The 27844-nt window shown below is 47.5% G+C and overlaps 1 protein-coding gene across 1 annotated transcript in view; it reads right to left on the reverse strand.

Annotated features, from left to right (window-relative positions):
* Positions 1-6888: 6888 nt before the first annotated feature.
* The window catches only part of LOC119955908 (synaptosomal-associated protein 23-like), a 36855-nt gene continuing 15899 nt past the window's right edge, over positions 6889-27844 (reverse strand). Inside the window, exons 2-8 of the mRNA XM_038782569.1 lie at positions 20354-20426; positions 19407-19448; positions 15754-15802; positions 14665-14782; positions 11068-11223; positions 10396-10540; positions 6889-8884 (exon numbers count right to left, since the gene is read on the reverse strand). Coding sequence (XP_038638497.1) covers positions 8819-8884; positions 10396-10540; positions 11068-11223; positions 14665-14782; positions 15754-15802; positions 19407-19448; positions 20354-20410 — 633 coding nt within the window. The 5' untranslated portion in view covers positions 20411-20426 and the 3' untranslated portion in view covers positions 6889-8818. The remainder of the gene's footprint in view (positions 8885-10395; positions 10541-11067; positions 11224-14664; positions 14783-15753; positions 15803-19406; positions 19449-20353; positions 20427-27844) is intronic.

The raw sequence follows: 27844 nt of genomic DNA on the forward strand, positions 1-27844 counted from the left end.
TCTATAAAATGCATTCTGCTTTAGTGTCTTTAAGCTGCTGTGAAAATCAGGGCATACAGTCCAGCCCAAAGAGTACCCAATTCATTTTTTCCAGTTAAGGGGCAATTTAGCATGGCCAATCCACCTACTCTGCACATCTTTGGGTTGGAGGGGCGAACCCACGCAACCAAGGGGAGAATGTACAAACTCCACACGGACAGTGACCCAGAGCCGGGATCAAACCTGGGACCTCAGCGCTGTGAGGCTGCAGGGCTAACCCACTGCGCCACCGTGCTGTCTTCAGTCCAGCCCACTCCTAACGGAATCCACTACAGTTGCACCTTGAATGAACACTAGCACTTTGCACATGACTGGGACATGGGCTGGAATTAGGTTAAGGTAGGGAGATGACTCGGGTAAACTGAAGATTCTTCACTGTATTTCCTACTGTAAAACAGGAGCTCAGCTTGAAGATGTGACTTGCTGGCAAAGAGACTGCTGCCTGGGATCAGGGCTGGTTCCCATGTTGACCAGGCTCAGCATTCTTGGTTAACGTTGATGGTGCAGTCGCAGCCCTTGTTCCAGCTTCTTGTCGGTGAGTTCTGGCTCCATTCCATCCATCATTTCAAACAGCATTGTGTGCATATATATATATATAAAAAAATAAAGTACTTGCAAATAAAATGCTTTCTTGTTCATTCATCAAACCAAAAGAGGATAAAGAGAGTGCGTAGCAGCAGGGAACTTTGAGACAGCAAAGGTTTGCCCTGGCTCAGCGTGAACAGGAAGACCAGCCAGATCAATCACCTTTGTTTATGTAAGGGACCCTCAAGAATGTTTAGGATGGCAGGAGGGGCAAAAAGGAACTGGAATTAAGCTGCACAATGGTGGGGGGGGGATAAATCACAGCAAGAATTGCCCACTGTGAGGTGAGAGCAATGTCCCTTATAATTGCACCAGAACAGATAAAAATAATTAAATCCTTCAGGAAAACTTTGAAAATAGGGAGTAGAATAACCATCAGGAACACCCGCCAGAAATAAGCTGTTGATTTGGTTATTACTGCAGGTATAGCTCAGGAAAAGGCAAAGGGTGGAATATCAGTCTACGGTTGTGGAGATACCATGAAACAGAGGAATTGCGACTTCCGGTGGCGGCGATGCCCGAGTGAGCCGCACATTCGGCGGGCTCTCACTCCGGCGGGGCTTTGGGGCTGATTCCCCGCGATAGCGGGACCACGGGGGCGGCAAAAAGGCTGCCTCGAAAAGGCTGAAGAGCGGGCTGCAGCTGATGGAATCGTGGGAGGCCAGCAGGTAGGGGAAGAGAGAGAGAGACGGAGGCAAGGAGCAGAGGAAACTGACAAGATGGCGGACCCACAGAACTTCCTTGCTCCAGGAGAAGAAAAAAAGTTTTGGAGTCGCTGAAGCAGGACAACTTGGACCCACTTCAGATGCCCAGAAGGTAAAATTTAAGGAGCTGGGCAAAGGAGGGCAGCAGCGAAAGTGCTGAGGAACGGGCTGCGGCACATGGAACAGCGGGAGTCCAGAAGGCAGAAGAAGAAAGAGAAAAAGGGACAGAGACAAGGACCTGAAGAAAATTACCTGGGACCTAAGATGGCGGACACACGGAACCCGGACTCAGCAATCCAGCAGGCGCTGGATAACATGCTCCAGGTAATGAAGTCCAGTTTTGAAGCGCTGAAGCGGGACAGCTTGGACCCAATCTAGAAAGTGGTGGATCAGCTGAACCAGAGGCTGGATGTGCAGGATGTTAAAGTTAAGGAGCTGGGAGAGGCGGTGGAGGAGCAGGCGGATGCGCAGACGGATGCAGCGCTAGAAGTTGACGGCCTGAAAATGCGGCAGAGAAGACTGCTGGACAGAGTGGAGGAGCTGGAGAATAGAGTCCGCAGGAACAACCCGAGGATGGTCGGCCTCCCGGAGGGGGCTGAGGGAGCTGATGCTGCAGCGTTTGTAGCAGACCTGCTGAAGCAGCTGATGGGGGCCGAAGCCTTTCCGCGACCGCTGGAGCTGGAGGGGGCGCACAGAGTGCAGGCAAGGCAGGGGCGGCCGGGCGGACCCCCCCCGCCCGATAGTGATTAGGTTCCACAGGTTCGTGGACAAGGTGCTGTGGTGGGCAAAGAGCGCCAGGAGCAGCACGTGGAACAACAATGTTATCCGCATTTACCAGGACCTAAGCCAAGAGGTGGCTCGGCGGCGAGCAGCCTTTAAGAATGTCAAGGAGGTGCTGTTCAAGAAGCACGTGAAGTTTGGTCTGCTGTTCCCAGATCGCCTATGGGTCACACACCAGGGTCAACACCACTACTTCTCCGAGCCGGAAGAAGCGATGGATTTTGTGAGGGACCAGGGGCTGGCCCCGAAAGGAGGCCCCAAGGACGCGAATTAGGGCCCGAGGATTACCATGGGAAGGTACGCCGAATGGGCCTGGACTGCTGCTCAACGGTTTGCTGGGCCAAAGGGGCCAAGCGGAACATTTGGGACTCTTTCCTTTTTTCATGGACATTGGTTTGGGGGGTTAACCCCTTTTTTGTTGTCTCTCTTTTTTCTTATGGGGGGGGGTTTCTTTGGTTTTTTTTGTGCTTTTTCCTCTTTTTTTTCCTGTTTGGGCTGATTTGTACTTTTTGGTGCAGCTCGCGGAAGACACTGGAGCCGGCTTGCCCCAGTGGGTTGGAGAGGGGGATGGGGCACCAGGGAGTGGGGAGGAGGACGGGGAAACAATGGGAATGAGACAGGAAGGCGCTGGAGTGTTGAGTCACCGGGCTAGCAGATTGGCTAGTCAAGGGAGTCAGGTGGGGTGGGGTGGGGTGGGGGAAGGTCACAGCCAGTAGATGGCAGGGGTGGGGGTATCGGGGGATGTGGTTAAGGGTTGTTCTGCTGACATGGGAGGGACTCGAAATAGGCACTGGAGAGGAGGTCGAGGGTGGAGGCAGCCAAAGGGCGGGCCAGGAATAGCGCGACGCACGGGCCGGGGGCCGGCCCGAGAAAGGCTATGGCTGGGGGGGGGGGGGGGGGGGTTGTGCCCCCGACCAGGCTGATCACCTGGAACGTCAAGGGACTGAATGGGCCGGTTAAGAGGGCGCGGGTGTTCGCGCATTTGCGGGCTCTGAGGGCGGACGTAATTATGTTGCAGGAGACACATCTAAAAGTGTCTGACCAGACCAGGCTAAGGAAGGGCTGGATTAGCCAGGTCTTCCACTCGGACTTGGACTCGAAGTCCAGAGGGGTGGCAATCATGATCAACAAGCGCGTGCAATTTGAGGCAGAGGGCATATCCGTAGACAGGGGGGGCAGATACCTGATGGTACGGGGCAGACTGGAGGGGAGAAGAGTGGTGCTGGTGAATATATATGCCCCGAACTGGGATGACGTGGACTTCATTAAAAGAGTGCTGGGGAAGATCCCGGACCTGGATTCTCGCAGGCTAATAATGGGAGGGGACTTTAACATGGTCCTTGACCCGACTTTGGATCGGTCATGTCCCAGAACGGGTAGACTCTCAGCAATGGCAAGGGAGCCGAAAGGGTTTATGGAGCAAATGGGGGCAGTGGACCCCTGGAGAGATAGACAGCCGACAGGAAGGGGCTACTCGTTTTACTCGCACGTCCATAAAGTATATTCTAGGATAGATTTCTTTGTACTAAGCAGGGACTGTAGGGGGGAGGTAAAGAACACGGAATATTCGGCAATTACTATCTCAGACCATGCCCCGCATTGGGTGGACCTGCAGATCGGGGGAGCGAGCTACCAACACCCGCAATGGAGGTTAGACGTGGGACTGCTGTCGGAGGAGGGGATCTGCGAGAGGCTTCGGAGTTGTGTGCAAAATTACCTGCAGGTGAATGACACGGGGGAGGTCTCAGCGGCGACCCTGTGGGAGGCGCTAAACGCAGTAGTGCGGGGGGAGCTGATTTCAATTGGGGCCCACAGAGCCAAGGCAGACCGGGCAGATATGGATAGATTGGTCAGGGAAATGGGTCGGATAGATGAAGAGCACGCGGAGTCCCCGGGGGAGGTTTTACTCGGAGAGGCAGAGACTACAGGCGGAACTGGGGGCACTATCCACGAGTAGGGCCGTGGAACAGCTTAGGAAGGCGAGGGGAGTGGTGTACGAGCATGGGGAAAAGGCTAGCAGACTGTTAGCGCAGCAACTCAGGAGGAGGGAGGCGGCCAGGGAAATAGGTAGAGTGAGGGACGGGGGGGGGGGGGGGGGGGGGGGGGCAAAGTGGAGGACCCGGCAGAATTGAATAAGGTATTCCGGGACTTCTATCGTAAGCTGTATACTTCGGAGCCGCCGGAAGAACCGGAGGGGATGAAAAGGTTTCTGGACGGGTTTACCTTCCCAACAGTAGGTGGGGGGCGAGTGGAAGAGCTGGGGGCCCCGATTAGAGTAGAGAAGGTATTGGGGGGCCTAAAGGCCATGCAGTCGGGGAAGTCCCCGGGGCCGGATGGATACCCAGTAGAGTTCTATAGGAAGTTCTCTGAGCTGGTGGGCCCGGTCTTGGCGAGGGTTTTCAATGAGGCAAGGGACAGAGGGACCCTGCCGCCGACAATGTCACAAGCCACTATATCACTGATATTGAAGCGGGGTAAAGACCCGAAGGCGTGCGGATCCTACAGGCCAATCTCCCTGATTAATGTAGACGCCAAGCTCCTGGCAAAGGTACTGGCGGTTAGAACGGAGGACTGCGTACCGGAGGTGATTGGGGAGGATCAAACTGGGTTCGTGAAAGGTAGGCAGATGGCAGCCAACCTGAGATTACTTAATGTGATAATGATGCCCCCAGTGGGTAGGGAAGTGGAGGTAGTGGTGGCAATGGACGCCGAGAAGGCCTTTGACCGGGTGGAGTGGGACTATCTATGGGAGGTGCTCGGACGGTTTGGGTTCGGGGAGGGATTGGTGGATTGGATCAAATTATTACTGTATATCAGGCCCCGAGGGCCAGCGTCAGGACCAACAGAGAAGTGTCGGAGTACTTTAGGTTGTACCGAGGAACTAGACAGGGCTGCCCGCTCTCCCCGCTGCTGTTTGCGTTGGCCACAGAGCCGCTGGCGATTGCGCTGAGAGCCGCAGAGGGATGGAAGGGGATGGTGAGGGGCGGGGTTGAACATAGGGTCTCTCTTTATGCAGACGACCTGCTCCTGTACGTGTCGGACCCAGTGGCCGGGATGGGAAGTATACTGGGAATGCTGAGGAAGTTCGGCCAGTTCTCAGGATACAAATTAAATACGGTCAAGAGTGAAATGTTTGTGGTACAGGCAAGGGGCCAGGAGAACAGATTGAGAGGGCTACCGTTTAGGCTGGTTGAGGAAAATTTCTGGTATTTGGGAATCCAGGTGGCACGAGACTGGGGCAGGCTGCATAAGTTAAATTTGGCCAGGGTGGTGGAGCAAATGAAAGGAGAGTTTCGGAGATGGGATGCACTCCCGCTGTCGTTGGCAGGGAGGGTGCAGACTGTAAAGATGACAATCCTCCCTCGATTTCTGTTTATTTTTCAGTGCCTCCCGATCTTTATCCCACAGTCCTTCTTCAAAAGAGTTAACGGGATGATCATGAGCTTTGGGCGGGAAAATCCCCGCGTGTGAAGAAGGCGATGTTGGAAAGGAACCGCAGCGAGGGAGGGCTGGCTTTGCCGAGTCTGATTAATTATTACTGGGCGGCCAACATCGCTATGATAAGGAAGTGGATGGTGGGTACGGGGTCTATTTAGGAGCGGGTGGAGGCGGCTTCGTGCAGGGGCTCCAGCTTGGCAGCCCTGGTCACGGCTCCTCTACCGCTGCCGCCGGCCAAGTACACCACCAGCCCGGTAGTGGAGGCGACCCTGCAGATATGGGGCCAGTGGAGGAGGCATGTAGGGGAGATGGGGGCGTCTGTCTGGGCGCCAATCTGCGACAACCATCGGTTTGCCCCCGGGAGTATGGATGGGGTTCAGAGTATGGCGGCGGGCGGGGGCGGGAAGTGTGGGTGATATGTTCCTGGAAGGGAGCTTTGCGAGTTTGAGGAGCTTGGAGGAGAAATTTGGGTTGGTAAGGGGAAATGACTTTAGATACCTACAGTTGCGGGACTTTGTTCGTAGACAGGTCCCATCTTTCCCACGCCTCCCGCCAATGGGGATCCTAGACAGAATAGTCTCTAGGAGGGAAGAAGGGGAGGGTAGCGTCTCGGGTATTTATAAGGTGCTCATGAGGGAGGAAGGGTCCCAGACAGAGAAACTGAAACTTAAATGGGAGGAGGAGCTAGGCGGGGAAATGGAGGATGGGCTGTGGGCAGAGGCCCCGAGTAGGGTAAATTCGACCGCGACATGTGCTAGGCTCGGGCTGATCCAATTTAAGGTCGTTCACTGGGCCCATACGACGGTGGCTCGGGTGAGCAAATTCTTCGGGATAGAGGACAAATGCGCTAGGTGCGCGGGAGGACCAGCGAACCACATTCACATGTTTTGGGCATGCCCTAAGCTGAGGGGGTACTGGGAGGGTTTTGCGGGGGTCATGTCCCAGGTGCTAAAAACAAGGGTGGTGATGAGTCCAGGGGTGGCAATCTTTGGGGTTTCGGAAGACCCAGGGGTCCAGAGGGAGAAAGAGGCCGATGTTTTGGCCTTTGCTTCCCTGATAGCCCGGCGACGAATACTGTTGGCGTGGAAGGACTCAAAGCCCCCGAAGACTGAGTGGTGGCTTGCGGACATGTCGAGTTTCCTGGTATGGAAAAAATTAAGTTCGCCTTGAGGGGATCTGTGCAGGGGTTCGCCCGGAGGTGGCAACCATTCATTGACTTCTTTGCAGGGAAATGGGCTCTCTTCCCCCAACCAGTTAATTAACAATTAAATGTTTTTGATTAAATTTTCTACTTAGTCCTGATCCGGTACAATGTCAAGCTTTACTTCAGTCACAATCTCTATAGGAGGATTTATTTTTCTTTATTTTAGAAAAAGAAAACATATTTTAAGATAGTAAGAGTCAGGTTGCAGCTAGTAATCACATTATTTCTATTAAACATTATTACTTCCCAATGAGCACAATGCAATTGGAGAATAGAGAAATGATTAAATGTGCAATATAACAGCAAACTGCGAGGTAATACAGTCTGTGCAGCCCCGACCACCGCTCATCATATTTCCTTCTGTACACAAGTAGCAATTGATGACGTGGAGCTAGAAGAGACGCTGGCTGAAGACCAGACCTTTACATGGAGCCTAGTGCCCAAGGGCAGAGCCAGCTTTGTCCAATTAGCACACATATACCCTCCAACTCCCATGCAGATCATTTTACTATTTTTAATTTGATTGTTCTTGCAGCTGGGCCTCAGCAGCCACTGACTTTACTCCACTGAACAGTTTATTATGGTATCAGCTCCCTACCCACAATAGCTATAGTGCTACAAAGACAGATGGGGAGGGAGTGGCTCCCCTGCCTGGCGCAAGACAACTTTCATTATCCAGCTGTTAGTAAACTGGGGGCAGACTCATTCGCTTGAAGGCCCACGGTCCAGAGCCTGGGTGGATTTGGTGGTGGGGAGAAAGACAGGGTTGGTGGTTGAAGCAGATGGGAAATCTAAATGACTGGTACCCATAAAGTCTGTGGTTGAGGGAACATTTTAAGGTTGATGGGTAGGCCTAGTCATGATCAAGAATAGATAGGAAGGGGGTTGGCGAAGGAGGTTTGAAGTAGACAGGTAGGCCTAGGCGCCAGGTGGTTTGATATGCGGCATTTCCACAGTCACCATCAAACAGGAGTATTTTTCAAATCGGATTCGATTCCCTCTCTCAATGTCCGAGTTCCAGCGGACTCATCATCTCATATTCTAGCACATTTTGGTCAGTGTTCCCCTCCCCAAAAGGAAACAGCATTATGTTACTCAACATTTGAGTTGGCAAACTAAATATGATTAACAATTGAAAGGAGTTCACAGCTAAAACGAGAGCAAAGGTAAGAGACACGAATAGTCAGAGCTGATAGGGAGACACTGAGGTTGTATAGGTACCTAAATTATTGCTATGACCCCGAGACAAAGTGCCATTGCTGAAGTGGGTAGAATCGGTGTAACTCTTAATATTAGTGCGTCACAATCAAACTGCAAAAATAAAGTCATTCTAGATCATGTACAACTAAATCCCATCTCATTTGTCTTCCTTCAGAGCAACATTATCCTCATCTTGGCCAATGTGACTTTTGTTTGAAATATTTAGTTTAAATGAATATTTAAAGATAATCTGACTGGGGGGAGGTGGGGTGGAAGAGTTAAAGGTAGAGCAGACAATCATAGCAAGAAGTGAAAGAAAGGTGGAAGAGCAATCATAGCAAGAAGTGAAAGAAAGGTGGAAGAGCAAAGATGAGCGGGAGACGAGACCAGACTCTGATATTTCTGATTTGGATTGCCCACAGCTCCCAGTTTTGATCCTTGCAGTCAGCCTTCCAGTCATTACATTGGTAATCAACAGGAGACTGGAAGTGTACAAATAAATGCACCATTGCCAAAAGCCATTTAAACATCAGGCAAGTGTGTGCGCGCGCGCATGCATGCTCGAGGGGGAGGGGGGGGGGGGGGGGGAGAAGAGGTGTGGAAGAGAGAGGGACTGGGGGAGGGGGGAAATCAGTCACTTCTTTCGATACAGTCCTGATTGGCTCCAGAATCCAGTTGGGAACTGCACTGATTAAAAATACTAGGAGTCACTTAGCACCAGTGCTGATCTTAGGGAGTCAGCTCATTGGGAGAAATCGAGATGCGGGAAGGCACAAGGTGGCAAAATGACTCCCATTGAAAGGGTTGTAGAAATCAGACTCAATGAGAAACTGTACATTCGAGGCCATGTCTCGAGATGGGCTCCATGTTAGTTTTTGATGAGTTTATTTGCTCTCTGGTTGGCATCATCGATCCGAGCTTTGTTAGCATCAGCCTGTTGAACACAGACACAGTCAGAGACAGTCAGCACCAAGTCATCTTGTGCACACACCCCTTTCCTGTACGAATTGCATACACAAAACTAAGTTTGCTGTTGCTGTCTGATAGGATTTTATTTAGTTTAAAATAGCTTTATGAACATATAACCCAAGATTTAAGTTAACAACCAGCTGCAGCTAAAATCCACACCATAGTCAAAGAGTGCCCAATTCATTTTTTCAAATTAAGGGACAATTTTAGCATGGCCAATCCACCATCCTGCACATCTTTGGGTTGTGGGGACGAAACCCACACAAACACAGGGAGAATGTGCAAATTCCCCACGGACAGTGACCCAGAGCCGGGATCGAACCTGGGATCTCAGCACTGTGAGGCAGCAATGCTAACCCACTGTGCTGCCCTACTATAGCCTAACTCAATATAGGAACAGGAGTAGATCACATTGATTCCATGTCCCTTGTAAAGCCTTGCCTAACAAAAGTCTTATCAACCTCGGTTGTGACATTTTCAATTAAGGCTCAGCATGCACAGCTTTGGGATTGGCAGCATGGCCTGCCGGGGGGGGGGGGGGGGGGGGGGGGGGGGAAGAGTTCCAGATTTCTATTACCCTTTCTGTGAATAAATGATTTGGAAATCACCCCAGAAGGCTCTGGCTCTAACTATATGGTCCTTGATCTGGGCTCTCAGAATAAATAGTTTCTCTCTCTCTCTCTGTTGAATCTTTTAATCATCTTAAAAGACATAACCCTTTAATCTACTCAAAGGAATACGAGCCGAGTCTACTTAACCTCTCATAATTTAATCCCTTTAAACTCCAATATCATTGAATCTGCACTGCATTCCGAGGCCATTATATCCTTTCTGAGAATGGTTGCCCAGAATTGAGCGCAGAATTCTAGATGCATTCTAACGTGAGCCATTATACAATGTAGTGTAACTTCTACCCCTTTGTGACAATATAAATGTTAATCCAATCCAGACTGGAGGGAGGGGCCAAGCTACACTGTGATCTGCTGTTATTTTTAGAAGTGTTCGAGTTCTGCAAATCCAACAAGCCTCATGAGCTGTTCTTAGGTGTAATAAGTCAAGAACTGTTCAACCAAGTTCGGACAAGTCTATCTTGTTACAGATAGTGTTCCTCAGAGGTGAATATATTAGACCAATTAGAATACACACAATTGACAAGATGATAAAACCTGTAAAAATCATCCACAAAAGAATAGCTAAATATATTTTACTTTTCCTACAAGGAACAGGCCAACATAATTCCTACAAAAATAGATATTTTCCATAATATGCTCAACATTCACCTGGTCACCATCTAAATAAAGACCTGGAACGAGGCCTGATGTGGTTCCCTTGGGTGGGTCCACAATGGTTTCCCAGACTTGTCACTTTGCTCTCAAGGGGAGATATTCAAGGGAGCTGCAACTTGTCCCATGAGAGTAATCTACAGTTGTAAATTATGAGCATTTTCAGGAAAGAGGATGAAAACACAGCATGTACCTTCACTGTTATGGTGCCGATCATTTTGTTCTGGGCATCTATTTCATTGCCCATGTCAAGAGCCATGTTTTTTAAGTTTCCGATAATACTGCCCACATTTTGCAGGTTCTCTTCCATTTCATCCTCTCGAGCGTCATTGGTTATCCTGAAATGTAACCAAAATTCTCAAGTTAGTTCCATGTGATGTTGGAGACTTGATATTGTGGATGCTTCTCTCTTTTGTTATTAAAATTAATTCATCAGTGGGGCTCGAGCAATCGGGCGTTGTGTGGGACAGTAATCCGGAAAAAGGCGGTTTCTAAACTCTGGAAATATGCAAAGACCTCCCATGGGGAACAGAAGGGGTGGCGAGAGTATGCCTACTCTCCCCTTGTGGGGGAGGTGGCTGAGTTTGGAGAGATTTTATCTGTTCTCCCGGGTCAGGGGTGGAAAGATCAAGCTGACTTGAAGGACAGTGGGAGCAGAGAGGTGAATACGTTTTGCACCCTCCCTCACACAAAATAGAGGTTGAAAGGCTATGCTTGTTGCCTCCATTGGCGATCAGTGCTAAAAAGGCTCTTTGTCTGCTTACTGATTACAGAATGTGGGGCATGACAAGTGACTTGTGCCTGTGATCACTGCCAGGTGCCTGTGCCCTGGTTTGGGATAGTGACGTAGATCCATCCTAGCTACCTGTTAATGTAGCCTTCTCCTTCACCGCCCTGTTTGGTCATCTCATGGTTGTTGCGCTTGTTGCCTGGCTGACTGGTCACAGCTCTGCCTGTGTTCCCATCAGAATCACTGCCCCACGCCTTCTTGTATGCATCCTGCATCTCAAAGTTCTTCACCCTGTGAGGGAGAGAGATGAATGAAATGAAATGAAAATCGCTTATTGTCACAAGTAGGCTTCAAATGCAGTTACTGTGAAAAGCCTCTAGTCGCCACATTCCGGCGCCTGTTTGGGGAGGCTGGTACGGGAATTGAACCGTGCTGCTGGCCTGCCCTGATCTGCTTTCAAAGCCAGCGATTTAGCCCTGTGCTAAACCAGCCCCATGAGAGTTGGTCTGATGTGACAATGAGTCATTGAAGGATTCACATCCACTTATCCCTGTTGGGGAGGGAGGCAAGCGCTTCCACCATTTCATTACAATGACTAGACACAAAGCACTTAATTGGTTGTAGAGCACACAAGGACATTAAGATTGTAAAGTGTAAATACAAGTTTTTTTTCCCTCTTGCATGAACACAAGAGTGCCTGATGCTATCTCCTCTTCCTGTGCCCTGCTGCTCTCTTGTAATAGTCTGCACTGCAATCTGGAGATCTTTTCCAAAATTTTCGTGCCCTCATGGATCACTGGCAGTTGGTTTCCACGGGCCCTGGTCGTGCCCCCGGATTCAGGCGGCCACCTTTTACACTTCAGCCTATTGAGTGTCCAACTTGGTCCTCGTTAAACAATCCCCAACCAAGGCCAAAGGATCAGGAACCCAGGTCACCATCCTGACTTGGAAATATAATCGCTATTCCTTCACTGTCGCTGGGTCAAAATCCTGGAACTCCCTTCCTAACAGCACTGTGTGTACCTACACTACAGGGACTGCAGCGGTTCAAGGCGGCAGCAAATCGCCTTCTCGAGGGCCACCAAGGATGGGCATTAAATGCTGGCCAAACCAGCGATGCTCATATCCTATCCCATAAATGAATTAAAAATTGAGAATAACCCACAAATATTTTCGGGACGCTCCAAGAAAGCTGATATCAGGCAACTGGTAAAAGGCAACTGGAGCATCCTGAAAATGGATTGTATGATCCAGCAATTTGCACCAAGGCAAGTTCTAGAATTGATCATCAAGGTCAAACCAGCAAGGCTTTCAGGGAGATACGAACGAATGGGCAAGTGTCGGTATGAATTTACACAGGGAATGTCAGGATAACCCAGTCTACTGGCACCATTGGTAACTAATGATAAATTGGGGGAGTCACTTGGTTGACTGTTCCTGTCCTTTCTAGTTAATACTTCCAGGAAGTAATCACATAGTATTTTCGCTCACCTACAGAATAATTTCTTCCCGTTATTTTTGGTTTCAACTCTGTTCATTCCCAGTTCCTCCTTTGTCCCCATTTCTTAGCATTCTGTTGGTGCTTCCGGTATTGTAGTAATTCCCTTCATCCTTGCCCCTGCATATTTTGACTTCAGCATATAATCCAGGCTGATAAACTTGTGCAGTAATGAGCGATTGCCGCACAATTGGAGGTTTTTCAGATGAGATGCTGACCAAGGCCATGTCCACCCAGTCAGGTGGACCAGATCCAATGGCACTATGTCAAAACAGAACAGGGGGGATCTCCCCCAGGTCTTGGCCAATATCTATCCCTCAATCAACATAGCTAAAAACAGATAATTTGGTCATATGGGCTACAATAGTGACTACACTACATAAATAAGTCAGTGAATGTGAAGCACTGTCTGTCAGATGTTCTGAAAGATGTTATGCAAATGTTCTTTGTTTTAATGGCACAGGATTGCAAGACTTACACAATTAAACAGGCTCACATCAGGCTCATGCAGCATGCAGTTAAATGTACCACCTACTCAATACGTGGACATGATCGCAAATCAGACGTGTTCTCCATGTCAGATTCCACTCTGTACATCACTGATTGGCTCGCACTTTCCACTCAGGTTTATATTAAGGTTAATCTCCAACGAATGAAGCATAGGGAGAAAAAAGGGGAGGGGGAGGGGAAAGAGGGCGAGTGAGAGAAAGAGAGCAAGAAAATGAACTCAAAAGATTAGACATATTAGGTAGAGCAGTGTTAATGAAGAATCCTGCATTACAGAAAATAGCCTGGAGCACTCCTCACGAGCTGCTCACTGAAATTAGAATCCTATCAGCCATAGCTCGATTTGGTTAACCAGTTAAAGGACAGTGGTGGCAAAAGCAAACAGACTTCGGATGGTTAGGATTGATTGTTTCAGTTAGCTGAATTGTGATGAGGAGAAAGTAGTTAGTCCTGACACAACAGGCTCAAAAACACAATCATCACATCTCATGCTGAGCATGTCACAGGTTAACCACAGTTGCTGTTCCAGAACTTGAATATTGATAAGACTCCTTTGGTTTTAAGGCTAAATTCTATCAAATTTACAAGTCACATTTGCACAAACTTTACATAAAGTCAGCTTGAAGCAAATCTACTGGCAGCTCTCAGCACCCATTATGTGCTGCAATACAACACCATGTTAAAGACAGACAATCAGTCAGCCCTCAACACAACACCAGCTGAGTTTTCAACTGCACTACAGCTTAAATACAGAGTAAAGTTCCCTCAACATTGTTGCAACTTTATTCCTTAACCCGAGCAACATAGAATTTACAGTGCAGAAGGAGGCCATTCGAGTCTGCATCGGCCCTTTTGGAAAGAGCGCCCTACCTAAGCCCACACTCCCACTATCTCCGTAACCCAGTAACCCCACCTAACCTTTTTGGACGCTAAGGGCAATTTATCATGGCCAATCCACCTAACCTGCACATCTTTGGACTGTGGGAGGAAACCGGAGCAGCCAGAGAAAACCCACGCAGACACAGGGAGATTGTGCAGACTCCACACAGACAGTGACCCAAGCCGGAATCGAAACTGGGATCCTGGAGCTGTGATGCAACTGTGCTACCGTGCCCCCCCTGTCCATCTGTAAATGTGCAAAACAGCCATTGCCCAGATATATTCTTCGATCAATTTCAATCTCTCCATTTTAGCATCTGGAGTTTAATTTGAAGGACAATGACTGGTGCCTTATCTGGACTGAAAGCACTGCATTATTTTCCCACTGTGACTTAGTTGTATTATTTCCATCTTTGAGTCAGAAGGTTGAAAGTTCCATTCCAGAGGCCTGAGCACATAATCGTGGAATGCATTCCAGTGCAGTGCTGTTGGAATGCTGCACTATCAGAGGTGCCATCCTTTGGGTGAGATGTTAAATCAAAGCCCTGTGTGCCCTCTCAGTTAAATGCAAAATATCTCATGATATTAATTTGAAGAAGAGCAGTGTCCCAGCCAGTACCTTCAACCAACATCACTAAAATCTATTGTTGTTTGTGGGAGCTTGCTGCACTTAAACTGACATTTCTTACATTACAACAATGATTGCACTCCAAAAGTATTTCACTGCCTGTAAAATTGCAATGTCCCAATGTCATGAAAAGCGTGATATAATTGTAAACCCTTTTTCTATTGTTTTGGAACCGTGGGTCTGTTGGAAGCCATTCACTGACATGCCCAGTGACACCTACCTACTGCAAGGACACACACACAGGCCACAACATTTGGTGAGGTCAGTCAGATTTTTCTCCGCCTCCTTCATATCCTGATTGATCTGATCCAGCCCCTCATCAACACGCCTCAGTTGTTCTAAACAAAAATAATAATTATAATTAAAAAGCACACAGTAGCAAAGTCAGGTGCAGCTGAACTGCCCTCCATCTGTTTCCCTCCCTTAACTATATGAATCTTTAAAATGCCACAAAGTGGGAAAGTATGCTGGAACAACCAGAGTCTTCTTCTTGTGACTTCATCCCCCGCACACACTTCATCTGTCAGGTATCACCCGACCAGTTCCAACGAGCGGCATAGTTCACTTTACTCATCGGGGGAATTAGCCAGTAAGAGATAAAGCTCACTCAATGCGGGAATCAGTGTGTGAACGTGTGTGACACAACAACCATATTCCCCCTCTCCACTATCATTCCTGTTCAGCCAACTCTCTGTCGCACAGGCTGAAAGGTCTGGGGGCTGCTGAGGAACTTAACTTCATTTTTAATGTTTAACTCAGGGGAGAGGACAAGATATATATATATATTTTCTAAATTTAGAGTACCCAATTCAGTTTTTCCAATTAAGGGGCAATTCAGTGTGGCCAATCCACCTCCCCTGCACATCTTGGGGGGGGGGGGGGGGGGGGGCGCAAAACCCAAGCAAACACGGGTAGAATGTTCAAACTCCACACGGACAGTGACCCAGAGCCGGGATCGAACCTGGGACCTCGGCGCCGTTAGGCAACAGAGTTAACCCACTGTGCCACCGTGCTGCCCTCGGACGATGAGATATGAAGTTTCTCTCCATTGGATTGCCCAAGAGTTGAGTTGGTAACAGCATACAGAACCAGAGGCAATGATTCCACATGCACAACAATCTGCCCTCATCAGCCCAACTGTTCTGAGGAAACTGCCTGTTGCTTATTGCAGGGCCACTCCCATATTCCTTGTCCCACCCTTGTCTGCAAGTATGGTGCCATGCTATACAGCCGTAGGGCCTGTGTAGCAATAACATTGGTCCCAGGGTCCCACCTCCTTGCTGATTATCAGGCAGAACGACATACTCACCTCCCTGCTCATCCAGCATGATCAAAGTCTTGCCACCAGCATCCCTGCTCTGAACAAAAATGAAGAGTCATCACACTTCTAATCAGAGGAGAGTGTTGCGCAATCGCAGCAGAGACTCTAACAGCATGGTCCAACATTATCACAGAGCTTGATTTATCATATGAAATGAAAATCGCTTATTGTCACGAGTAGGCTTCAAATGAAGTTACTGTGAAAAGTCCTTAGTCGCCACATTCCGGCGCCTGTTCGGGGAGGCTGTTACGGGAATCGAACCGTGCTGCCAGCTTGCCTTGGTCTGCCTTCAAAGCCAGCGATTAGCCCAGTGAGCTAAACAGCCAACCATTGAGCCAGAATTAATGAAAACATGGTACACACATTCCCTCTGCATCCCCACCACCCATACTCAAAGTGCAACTCTGTGGATTAAGAGCCCAGAAACACAAGGATGTGTCAATGCATCACCAGCCTCTGCTACAAGTTCCCAATAAGCCCAGCACCTTGTTTAAGTATTCACAATGTTCACACTGGGATCACTAATCTGAAATGTATTTTAAAAAGACCACATGGTTGGTTGAAGTAGATTGTAAATGGACAAACACTGCACTAGCTCTTCACCTCTTCCTTAATTCTGCATTTCTGTCCTCCCCTCTTTTCCTTCCCCCAATGACCAATAAAACCCATGGGATTTAAGGGATAATGGCAGCATGGATACCTCATTGGCTAAGGGATAGAAAGCAGAGAGTAGTATTGAACAGTTGTGAATCAGAATGAAAATAAGCATGCAAGGGGATTCCCTAGAGATCATTGTTTTTTTTTTGTTTTAAAGTCTTTTTATTTATTTGCATTTATTGTACAGTAATAGAGATATCTACAGTATGGGTATATATACATACACACACAGACAACACAATAGCAAAGAAAGAAAAACAAAAGGACAACTATAGGAACATACAAAAGGTATGTCAACAAGGATAGCATGTGCATAGATAGATACGGAGGGGCCTGGTTTTGGGTCTGCCGTCGTTGGGTACCCAGTCTGTTAGACTTACTTTGTATGTATCACCTCTTGGTATTAAAACATACCAGGGGGCATGTTTGGTGCCACCTGGGAGTACTTTTGGTGCAGTCGCACCCATGTATCTCCTCATCCTTGGTCCCCTCTGACTCCTCTGCCTTGCTCGCCCTGCATCCTGGTTGGTGTCTCTCCCCCCTCTCCATTTTCTGCAATCCCCCCCACTTTTGTTTTGTTTATCCGTCCTGGTTCTGGTCCCCCCCCCCCCCCCCCCCCCCCCCCCCAACCCCTTCCAACCCCCCCATTATTGGTTGTTGGTTACAAACAGATTTTGGAACAGGCTGGTGAATTGCTTCCACATGTTGTGGAAGCCTTCCTCCGATTCACGCATGGAGAACTTTATTTTTTCCAATTTGAGGAATTCCGCTAGGTCGGACAGCCAGCCCATGGGTGGCACTGCCATTCTCCAGCTGAGCAGCAGTCTCTGGTGAGCGATCAGAGAGGCGAAGGTTAGGGCATCTATCCCTCTCCCTGTAAAGTGTTCTGGCTGTTGCGATACCCTGAAAACTGCCACTAGGGGGCACGGCTCCACCCTCATTCACACAGCTTTAGACATGGCCTTGAAGAAGGTGGTCCAGTACCCGACAAATCTGGGGCAAGACCAGAGCATGTGGGTTGGATGGGCCTCCCTGGCACCGTTCATGTAGAGGAGCAGGTCATCCACCTAGAGTGAGACTGTGCTCTCTGTCCCCTCTGGATGCCTCTCCACCCTTTTGCTGATCTGAGAGCGACGGTCAGTGGCTCGATTGCAAGGTCAAATAGCAGCAAGGACAAAGGGCATCCCTGCCTCATTCATGCCTCTGTGCAGCTGGATGTATTGAGAGCTGGTGGTGTTCATTCGTACACTCGCCATGAGAGTGCTGTACAGTCGTTTCACCCATGAGGTGAACCCTAGCTCAAACCCAAACTGTTTCAGTACCTATGAGGTACCTCCATTCGACTCTGTCAAAGCCCTTCTCTGCATCCAGGGAGACGATCACTTCTGGTGTCTCCTTCCCGGGTCGTGTCATGTCACGTTCAACAGACATCTGATGTTCGCCGTTAGTTGTCTGCCCTTGAGAAAGTCCATCTGATCCTCCGCGACTACCTCCAGCAGCCTCACCAGGGCCTTCGCCAGGACTTTAGCGTCAGTGTTTCGGAGTGAGGTGGGTCTGTACGACCTGCACTCCATCTTTTTAGGGATCAGCGATATAGAGGCCTGTGCCAGCATGGGGGGCAGGGTCCATCTTGATAGCAAGTCATTGACATCCCCCGCAAGTGGAAGGCCAATGCTGCCGCGAATTCTTCATAGAAGTCCATTGGGAATCTGTCTGGACCCAATGCCTTCCGTGACTGAATGGAGTTGATGCTCTGGAGTTTTGTTGGTTTAGTGACCAATTTTCAGGTTAAAAGGACGCAAGTTGAAGTTTCCAGGGGAGAGCCACCTTTCATCTGCTGTTCGGCACATCACCGCTACCAGAAGTCCCATCAGTGTTCTTTTAATACATATATACATATCCCTTGGTCTTGGGTATACCGGCATCATTTTAAAGTTTGTAGCTGGCCTGATACTGAAACGCAGCAAACAATGAAGGGAATAGTCAGACTTCAGAAGAGCACAGTCTGGTGAAATCAGCATGGACATGGCAGATGGAATTTGATACAGGAAAGTGTGAAATGATGTGTTTTAGTAGGAAGAATCTAGAGAAGCAACATAAAATAAATGGTACAATTTTAAGGCAGTTGCCAGTGTCCTGGGGGTGTTACGTACCCAAATTGGCGAGACAAGTTGAGACGGTTGCTTAAAATAAATGCAGATAAGCTTTATAAACAGCTTTACAGAAGAAGGAAGATATACTGAACCTTTACGAGTAACTGATTTGCTGGAATATGGTGCCCAATTCTGGCCACTATGGGGAGGATGCAGAGTAGATTTACTGGAATAGTAGTGAGGATAGAAGGAAAGACAGAATGATGGAGCTATTCTTAAAGCAGAGAAGGTTAAGGGGAGATTTATAAGTTCTCAAAAATTGAGGAATTGTGATCGGGTAAATAAAGAGAAGCTACTTCCACTGGCAGGATGGTCAGTTATCAGAGGATACAGATTCAACACAACTGGGAAAACAACCAGAGAGAGAATAGAATTTATTTTTTAATGCAGCAAGTTTGACACATAACCAGAAAGAATAGTGGAAACTGTAGCCAATAATAACTTTCAAAGGGGAATTGGATAACTTTAAAGGGGAAAATATACAGCGCCTTGGGGAATTGATAGCTATTTCAAAGTGCCTTGATGCACTGAATACCTTCTTTGGTGCTGTTTTGTTGCAAGATTGAGAGAATCGTGCAAACCTGGTGACCAGGCTGTTCAGACAAACTGGTTTATAGGAGGTATGTAATATTATAACCGTGGATTCAGCATTTGTAATGGCAGAAGCTTACAGGGCAACAAGAACATTACAAGAGGAAATCTAGTGGCATGAGCAATAGGTGCGTGCAAACACAAGAGTTTTAATATTGATAGACAGGCAAGCACAGCCTTGCTGGATTGACTCCAATCTGCTCCGCAGCAAGGCTAATAAAATAAGTAGTTCAACTTTACCTCCTCCGCTATCTGCAGCATCCGCCGGGTGCTCTCCAAGGACTGTGAGTAGAGAAATAGAAATCATGCTGGGAGCACAACTACACACAAACCAACAGCTTGATATTCACTAGTCATGATAGTTTCCACTTTTGTAGTTTTACTGCTAGATTCTGCACTGAATCTTTGGCAGTCAGCCCCTTTCAGAAAGTAAGCAAACTCTGTTGGAAAAGCTAAGTCAGAGCAGCCGTACCAAAGACACTGGGAGCATCATGTGGGGCATGCCTAACCAACTCCAGCATAGCTGACATTTGGAATGACAGTGGAGACAATAGGTCAGCCCTGGTTAACTCTTGCCGAAGAAGTTGATCTCAGCTGGGAAAGCATTCGAGGTGTCAAACTGCCTATCAGATTTCTAATCGGCACCTACTCTCTTTCAAGTGACTGCAGTTTGAAAGAGAGGGCGCGGTGAGGACAGAATTGGGCTCAGTTGTGATGCCTGGTATTGACTGAGTCATTGGATACCATTAAACATCTGCTGAGGTTCTGCAGGGAGTCAAGATCTCACCCTGGCTTCCCAGTGTCTGCATGAGGTTCATCCTCACAACCCATGTGCAGGGTAGGTGGATAGGCCACGGTAAATTTGCCCCCCTCCGCTCTTCCAAGATAAACAGATTTTTAATCAGTAAGGGAATCAAGGGTTACGGGGTTAAAGCAGGAAAAAGTGGAATTGAGGTTTATCTCAGATCAGCTATGATCTCATTCAATGCCAGAGCAGACTCGATGGGCCGAGTGGCCTACTTCTGCTCCTACGTCTTATGGTCTATTCCATTACACAGGTCCAGAGGAAAAAAAGGACGGTTTTAAGGAAATCAATAAAAACGCTATTACTGTATAAAAGGTCACATGCTCAGCCCTGCCAACTTTTCCACAGCCTGCTTTCAAATGAAACCTCACCCCAGACTCACCTCATCTGTCACTTGGTTTGCTCGCATCTGTATATCCTCAACAGAAGTGTCTGCCATGTTGATCTGCCCAGACCTGTAAATGAGAGAGAGTGAGACGTGCGAACTGAAACAAGATGTCCTTCCTCCAGAAGCTCACAGAGAGTTATGCCAAACTGTGCTTCCTGAGCATTGCAAACGTGAGTGTGGACAGCTCTACGCAGGCTTGCCAAAGATGTTACAGCTATTGCTTTGGTCCCCACGTAGAATTACAGAACGGAAAATAAAAACCAATATCCATCCAAATTGCATTTGACTATCCTGGTAACATGAAGAAAATAACTTGCATTTATGTATCACTTTCACAACCACCAGAAGTCTCAAAGCGCTTTACCCTTTTGATGTGTAGTCGCTGTTGTAATGCTGGAGACGTGGCAACCAACTTTGCACAAGGCAGACTCCCACAAATAGTACTGTGACAATGACCAGATAAGTATTTTCTAGGACACAAGGGTTAACTTACCTGCTCTTCTTTGAAACAATGCCATGGGATCTCTCACACTCATCGGAGCAGGCAATTGGGGGTCTCGGTTTAGAAATACGACACCTTTTACAATGCAGCACTCTCTTAATGTTGCATTGGAGTGTCAGCCTTGGTTGTGTTCAAGGTCCTGGAGTGCAATTTGAACCCTGAACTTTGACAGTCAACATGCAAGACAGCTTACCCACCGAACCTCAGTTGACACGGTAGCATTATGGGCAGCACGGTAGCATGGTGGTTAGCATAAATGCTTCACAGCTCCAGGGTCCCAGGTTCGATTCCCGGCTGGGTCACTGTCTGTGCGGAGTCTGCACGTCCTCCCCGCGTGTGCGTGGGTTTCCTCCGGGTGCTCCGGTTTCCTCCCACAGTCCAAAGATGTGCGGGTTAGGTGGATTGGCCATGCTAAATTGCCCGTAGTGTCCTAAAAAGTAAGCCATGATGTGGAGATGCCGGCGTTGGACTGGGGTGAGCACAGTAAGAAGTCTTACAACACCAGGTTAAAGTCCAACAGGTTTGTTTCAAACACGAGCTTTCGGAGCACGGCTCCTTCTTCAGGTGAAGAAGGAGCCGTGCTCCGAAAGCTCGTGTTTGAAACAAACCTGTTGGACTTTAACCTGGTGTTGTAAGACTTCTTACTAAAAAGTAAGGTTAAGGGGGTGTTGTTGGGTTACGGGTAAAAAGGGTGGATACGTGGGTTTGAGTAGGGTGATCATTGCTCGGCACAACATCGAGGGCCGAAGGGCCTGTTCTGTGCTGTACTGTTCTATGTTCTATAGTGGTTAGCACAAATGCTTCACAGCTCCAGGGTCCCAGGTTCGATTCCCGGCTTGGGTCACTGTCTCTGCGAAGTCTGCACGTTCTCCCCGTGCGAGCGTGGGTTTCCTCCGGGTGCTCCGGTTTCCTCCCACAGCCCAAAGATGTGCAGGTTAGGTGGATTGGCCATGATAAATTTCCCTTAGGATCCAAATTGCCCTTAATGTTAGGTGGGGTTACTGGGTTATGGGGATAGGGTGGAGGTAGGGTGCTCTTTCCAAGAGCCGGTGCAGGCTCGATGGGCCGAATGGCCTCCTTCTGCACTGTAAATTCTATGAAATCTATGACACACAATACAGTAATGGACTTGCATAGGAATAGGAGGAGGCCATTAAGCACCAGTAGCCAGTTCTGTCATTCATTTAGATCAGAGTTTTACAAAGTGCGGGTCGCGACCCGTGAGTGCGTCGCAGGCGGGTGTCAGAAGGGTCACAGGCTAAGTTTTCATATGTAACACATGGGCGGCACGGTGGCACAGTGATTAGTGCTCACAGCTCCAGAGTCCCGGGTTCAATTCCGGCCTTGGGTGACTATGTGAAATTTGCAATTTCTCCCTGTGTCTGCATGGGTTTTCCCTGGGTGTTCAGGTTTCCGCCACAGTCCAAAGATGTGCAGGTTAGGTGGTTTGGCCATGCTAAATTGCCCCTTAAGTGTCCAAAGGTTAGGCGGGATTACTGGGTTATGGGGATGGGGTGGTGGTGTGGACTAAAGTGGGGTGCTCTTTCCAAGGGCCGTGATACTCGATGGGCCAAATGGTCTCCTTCTGCACTGTAAATTCTATGGTTCTATGAAGGGCCCCTTTTAAATGCTAATAACTTAAAAAAGACAATGACAGTTATCTGAATGGTGACATCATGGGAATAAATAATAATTCTTAGTGTACAGCAATATCAGAACATCAATAAAAGGACTGGTTGATGAGTGAACAAAAACGTAAAGCGCTGTACCTTCACAGCACCAGGGTCCCAGGTTCGATTCCCCACTGGGTCACTGTCTGTGCGGAGTTTGCACGTTCTCCCCGTGTCTGCGTGGGTTTCCTCTGGGTGCTCCGGTTTCCTCTCTCAGTCCAAAGACGTGCAGGTTAGGTGGATTGGCCATGATTATTGGGTTACGGGGATAGGGTGGAAGTCAGGGCTTAATTAAGTGGGTCGGTGCAGACTCGATGGGCCGAATGGCCTCCATTCTGCACTATATATTCTATAGGTAAAGTTACTATATTGGTAAAGTTACCAATAGCACAGGTAGATTGTCTGGTAACATCTTGCAGCTCATATGACCCACTAGTTGCAAGATCTTTGGAGCCAGCCAGCCCAAAGGTGCACGTACACCATGGTCAACCCAGCAATTTGGAGAGGGTGGGGGGTGGGGAAAGAGAGAGATGGTTAGGAGGGGGACAAAAGCAGAGCATGCTGGTTGCCATAGAAAGTGATGCGATAGTAACATGAACAATTTAAATTGTTAGGCGAACTAATTAATCCATTTGCTGGTCAAAAAGACATGGACTCTCTTGCAAGTACTAGGTGGTATGCAAGGGAACCAAATGGGCAATTCAGAAACCAACTAGGCAGAACAGTGACATAGTGGTTAACACTGCTGCCTCACAGCACCAGGGACCCGGGTTCAGTTCCACCACTGATTCACATCCACCAAATGCTCTAGTTTCTTTCCCACAGTCCAAAGATATGGAGGTTAGGTGCATTGGCCATGCTAAATTGCTCTTCAGTGTTCAATGATGTGTGGGTCAGGTGGGGAATAGGGTGGGTGAATGGGCCGAGGTAGAGTGATCTTTCAGAGGGTGTTCAGTTAATGGTCTGAATGGCCTCCCTCTGCACTGTAGGGATTCTATGGATATTACCTGTATAGTAAGTATACCCAACAATACAAAATAGTAAGATGTTGAGGAAATAATTAATATCTCAGAAAACTTTGTTTAATGTCTATTCTGTCTGATCAATGACAACTAGAACAGTGAGTTGGTCAGTTGTCTATGGGGCAGTTTTAATTGTTTTTTAATAAATTTAGAGTACCAATTCATTTTTTAGAATTGAGGGGCAATTTAGCGTGGCCAATCCACCTATCATGCACATCTTTGGGTTGTGGGGGTTAAGCCCACGAAAACACAGGGAGAATGTGCAAACTCCACAGTGACCCAGGGCCGGGATTGAACCTGGGACCTCGGCGCCATGAGGCAGCATTGCTAACCACTACACCACCATGCTGCCCCGATTAACTTGTTTCGAACAGTACGTTGAAGATGAATAAAGTAATTGAATTGCATTTAAGCCAATTATAAATCAAGATTTTAATATTATCTTCAGGTTATTTACAAGAACCACATATGGCTTTCTTCCAGTCATAGCTGTTCTTTGTTCTCCTCTCCTCATGGTGAATGCAGGTTCGCAACTGTTGATGACTCTCCAGCATTTCTCATGAGTAATTATTCTTCATGTGCGGCCCTGGACAGTGAACTTTTATAGACAGGAGGACATCATGGGCATGTCTACTCCTGCCCTCACTCAATGCTGACATAAATTCAATGCACCAGGGTCTACTGGACAGTGATTAAGAACAGAAAAACTAGATGATTTTCTTTCCCTCCCTTGCCTGGGGCAAAAAAAACAGTGTTCCAAACACTGCCTTGACTCGGGATAGACTAGGTATGCGAAGGTGGTGTGGGTTCCGAAGGTCGATCAGTTGGTAAAAGTGGGTCCATGGAAAAAAAAGATTTAAAACACTGATTTAGATCATGGCTGATGCTATTTACCCACTTCCGCTCCATATCCCGTAATTATTTATTTTGATCGAACAAAAATTATCTATCCATCGTGCGTTTCAAATTGCCCTACTCTATTACTGCGTATTGTTCAATAAATTCACACTATTTTGGTGTGATGCACACTGCTTTTGAAAATTTCTACAGAAACTTGCTTGTCCACCAAACTAGCCTCATCCTCAAATGCAATTCAACTAGATTACTCAAAACATGAGCTATCTTCACAAATCCACGCTGACTCTGATCAGCTCCTTTTTTAAAATATAAATTTAGAGTATCCCATTCATTTTTCCCAATTAAGGGACAATTAAGCATGGCCAATCCACCTACCCTGCACATCTTTGGGTTGTGGGGGCGAAACCCACGCAAACACGGGGGAAATGTGCAAACTCCACACAGACAGTGACCCCGAGCCGGTGCTAACTACTTGCACCACCATGCTGCCCTATTAGTTCATTTTTTGACCAAGTGTTCAGTCACATTGGTGACAGATTCTAGGAACTACTACACAACGGATGTTCAATGAATGAGTCGGTCAATATCTGCTTTCTCCCCTGTCTTTCAGAGCACAAAATCTAAGCTGACACCCTCCCTGTGCAGTACTGAAGGAGTACTGCATTGTCGGATGATTGTCTTTCAGGTGAGATATTAAACTCGGGTCTCCATCTGCCCCCTCAGGTAGGCGGAGAGACCCCTGGGTAAGATTTCCCATGCGATCTGATCAATATTTCTCCTCAATATCACTGAAATAGATTATCTGATTGCTGTGGGGAACATTTGTGTGTGTAAATTGGCTGCTGGGTTTCTTACATTTCAACATTGACTATTTTCAGAAGTATTTCTTTTGCTGTAAAGCGCTTTGAGACATCCGAAGATAATAAAAACACTGCATAAATGTCCACTCTTCAGTGAACTTTGTGGCTCTGTTCTGAGCACTGGATTGATTGACTGATACACCCAAAATCCGAATGACATAATACAATAGTATTAACAAAGAGACGAACGACAGCTGGGAGTTAGATTCCATATATGGTTTCCACGCTGCGCAAGCCTATCCTTGTCCTGTATATAGTGACCACATCTTAAGTGAGAGGTGCTCACTGAACCAATCTTTCTATCAGCATTTACTGCGTTTAAAGGAAAGTACCTACTGTCCCATCAACACTTACTGCGTTTAAAGGGAAGTACCTACTGTCCACAGTACTTCCTTTAGCTGTCTGCTTCACTGGACTATTCCAATTGCTCCAAATTGTTTGACCAAGGACTGCATGGAAACCCTGGAAATGAAGGTATAGGAATTCCAAACCGTAGTGCTGACCAACACCCAAGGGAGACAGATAGCGTTGCACAGGAACAAAACAGACAATACGGCTGCACACATACACTGGTAACTGGTATACAGAACCCAAATTTAGCTTCACATAACATAGCAGCTGATCTGCCTCGAGGCCTGGGTGTGGCACAGCAGGTTCAGCAAGTCAGGAAAAAGAGTACCACAACACTGAAATAAGCCATTCAGCTCAGCGTCTATATGCTGGTTCAAAAAACAAAACACCGCAGATGCTGGAAATCTGAAACAACAGAAAATTCTGGAACTACTCAGCAGGTCAGGCAGCATCTGTGGAAAGATACACCGAATTAACGAGAGAAGCAGAGTGCACGTTCAGGTGGATGACCACTTCGGATGACAGGTGACAGGCCTGAAACATTTACTCTGCCCCTTTTCCCCCCCAGATGCTGCCTGACCTGCCGAGTAGCTGAGTTTCTGTTTTGATGGTACATTCCAGTGTTATCTATTCCACGTGAGCTTCCTTCCACTGATCAACATCTCATCTCATCAGTATATCCTACCATTCCTTTCTCACTTACCTAACTTTCCCTTAAGTGCATTTATGCTATTTGTCTCAATACTCTGTATCAAGCTCCAGATTCCCACCACTCTGAGGTGAAGAGGTCACTAATACATCCAATGGTTTGTATTTATAGCTTCTAGTTCTGAATTCTATGAAACACTTCTATAAATTTAATGACCTGTCAGGTCTTCTCTAAGAGCCTCAGCCTGTTTAGTACATTTAGAATATGACCAGAACAGTGCACAGTTCTCCAAGTGTATTCTAACCATGATTCTATGCAAGTTTTGCACAAGTCAAAAATCACATTGAAGACAATTCCAGGCCTGCCTGCAATTTGTGACTACCACAGGAATGCACACTCTGAACTCAAGCCAAGCAGCCATACTTCAAATGAAATCTTAAGCAGGGAGTCCAGGCACACTATTCAACTGCATGGGGCATTACAGTCAAACTAGAAGTGTCCACATGCAAACAAAAACTTGGGGTTGTATAGCACCTTTTAAAAACCTTCCATGGTACTTCTCAATTGTCAAATGCACACTTTCAAAGAATGATGTGGAGTAGCCTGCGTTGGACTGGGGTGAGCAATGAGAAGTCTTACAACACCAGGTTAAAGTCCAACAGGTTTGTTTTGAATCACTAGCTTTCGGAGCACTGATTCACCTGAGGAAGGAGCAGTGCTCCGAAAGCTAGTGATTCAAAACAAGCCTGTTGGACTTTAACCTGGTGTTGTAAGACTTCTTACTGCACTTTCAATTAGGCATTGCACAGCGGAGACTGGGGTCATTAAAATAAACATACTGATAAAGACAAGTGGGATTTGACAGCAGTCGATATACTCTGCACATGTGGTGTCGCTTTAAAATCCTTCACTCCCATTTACTTGGGATCCTACCTTTATTTAGAGAAATTCCCTTTCTCTCACTATTGGATTTTTCTTAAATTTTCTACCCAAAGGGAAGCTCAACCCAAACACTTGGACACCCCCAATTCAGGCACCCTGCCAGCATTAGGACTGCCCAGCACAGGTTAGATACAAAGTAAAGCCTCCTGTATACCGTCTCACTCTCCTTAAAACACATACCGTAGATACCTGCCAGAATGCAGAGCAATCAGAGCTAAAGTCACACATACAGTCACAGGCCTTCACGTCCACACCCTCTGCACTGTACAATTCAGCTGGAGAGATCGGGCAATCATAGCATTTGCACTGAGAGCAGTTGCACATCATCTGCAGCAGCAAGTTGAACAGGCATAGAAGTTTAAAACCACAGGTCATTTTGGCCATTACTTCGGAGTTGACTCTGGCTTGATCAATGCAAAGCTAACCACATGCCACTCTCGCCCCAGGGCCCTGTATCATTCTGCAATGTGCAGTCAGTCAACGCAAATTTACATTCTGTAACTATTGCTGTGAACTCGTTTCAGTTGTGGCTCAGTGCACTCGCCTCAAAAGACAGAAGATTAAGTCCCACTCTTGATGCTTCAGCACGTAATCTAGGCCTACACTCTAGTGCAGTAAGAACTGAGTGTGT

This window comes from Scyliorhinus canicula, chromosome 2 (genome assembly GCF_902713615.1).
Source record: "Scyliorhinus canicula chromosome 2, sScyCan1.1, whole genome shotgun sequence".
NCBI lineage: Eukaryota > Metazoa > Chordata > Chondrichthyes > Carcharhiniformes > Scyliorhinidae > Scyliorhinus > Scyliorhinus canicula.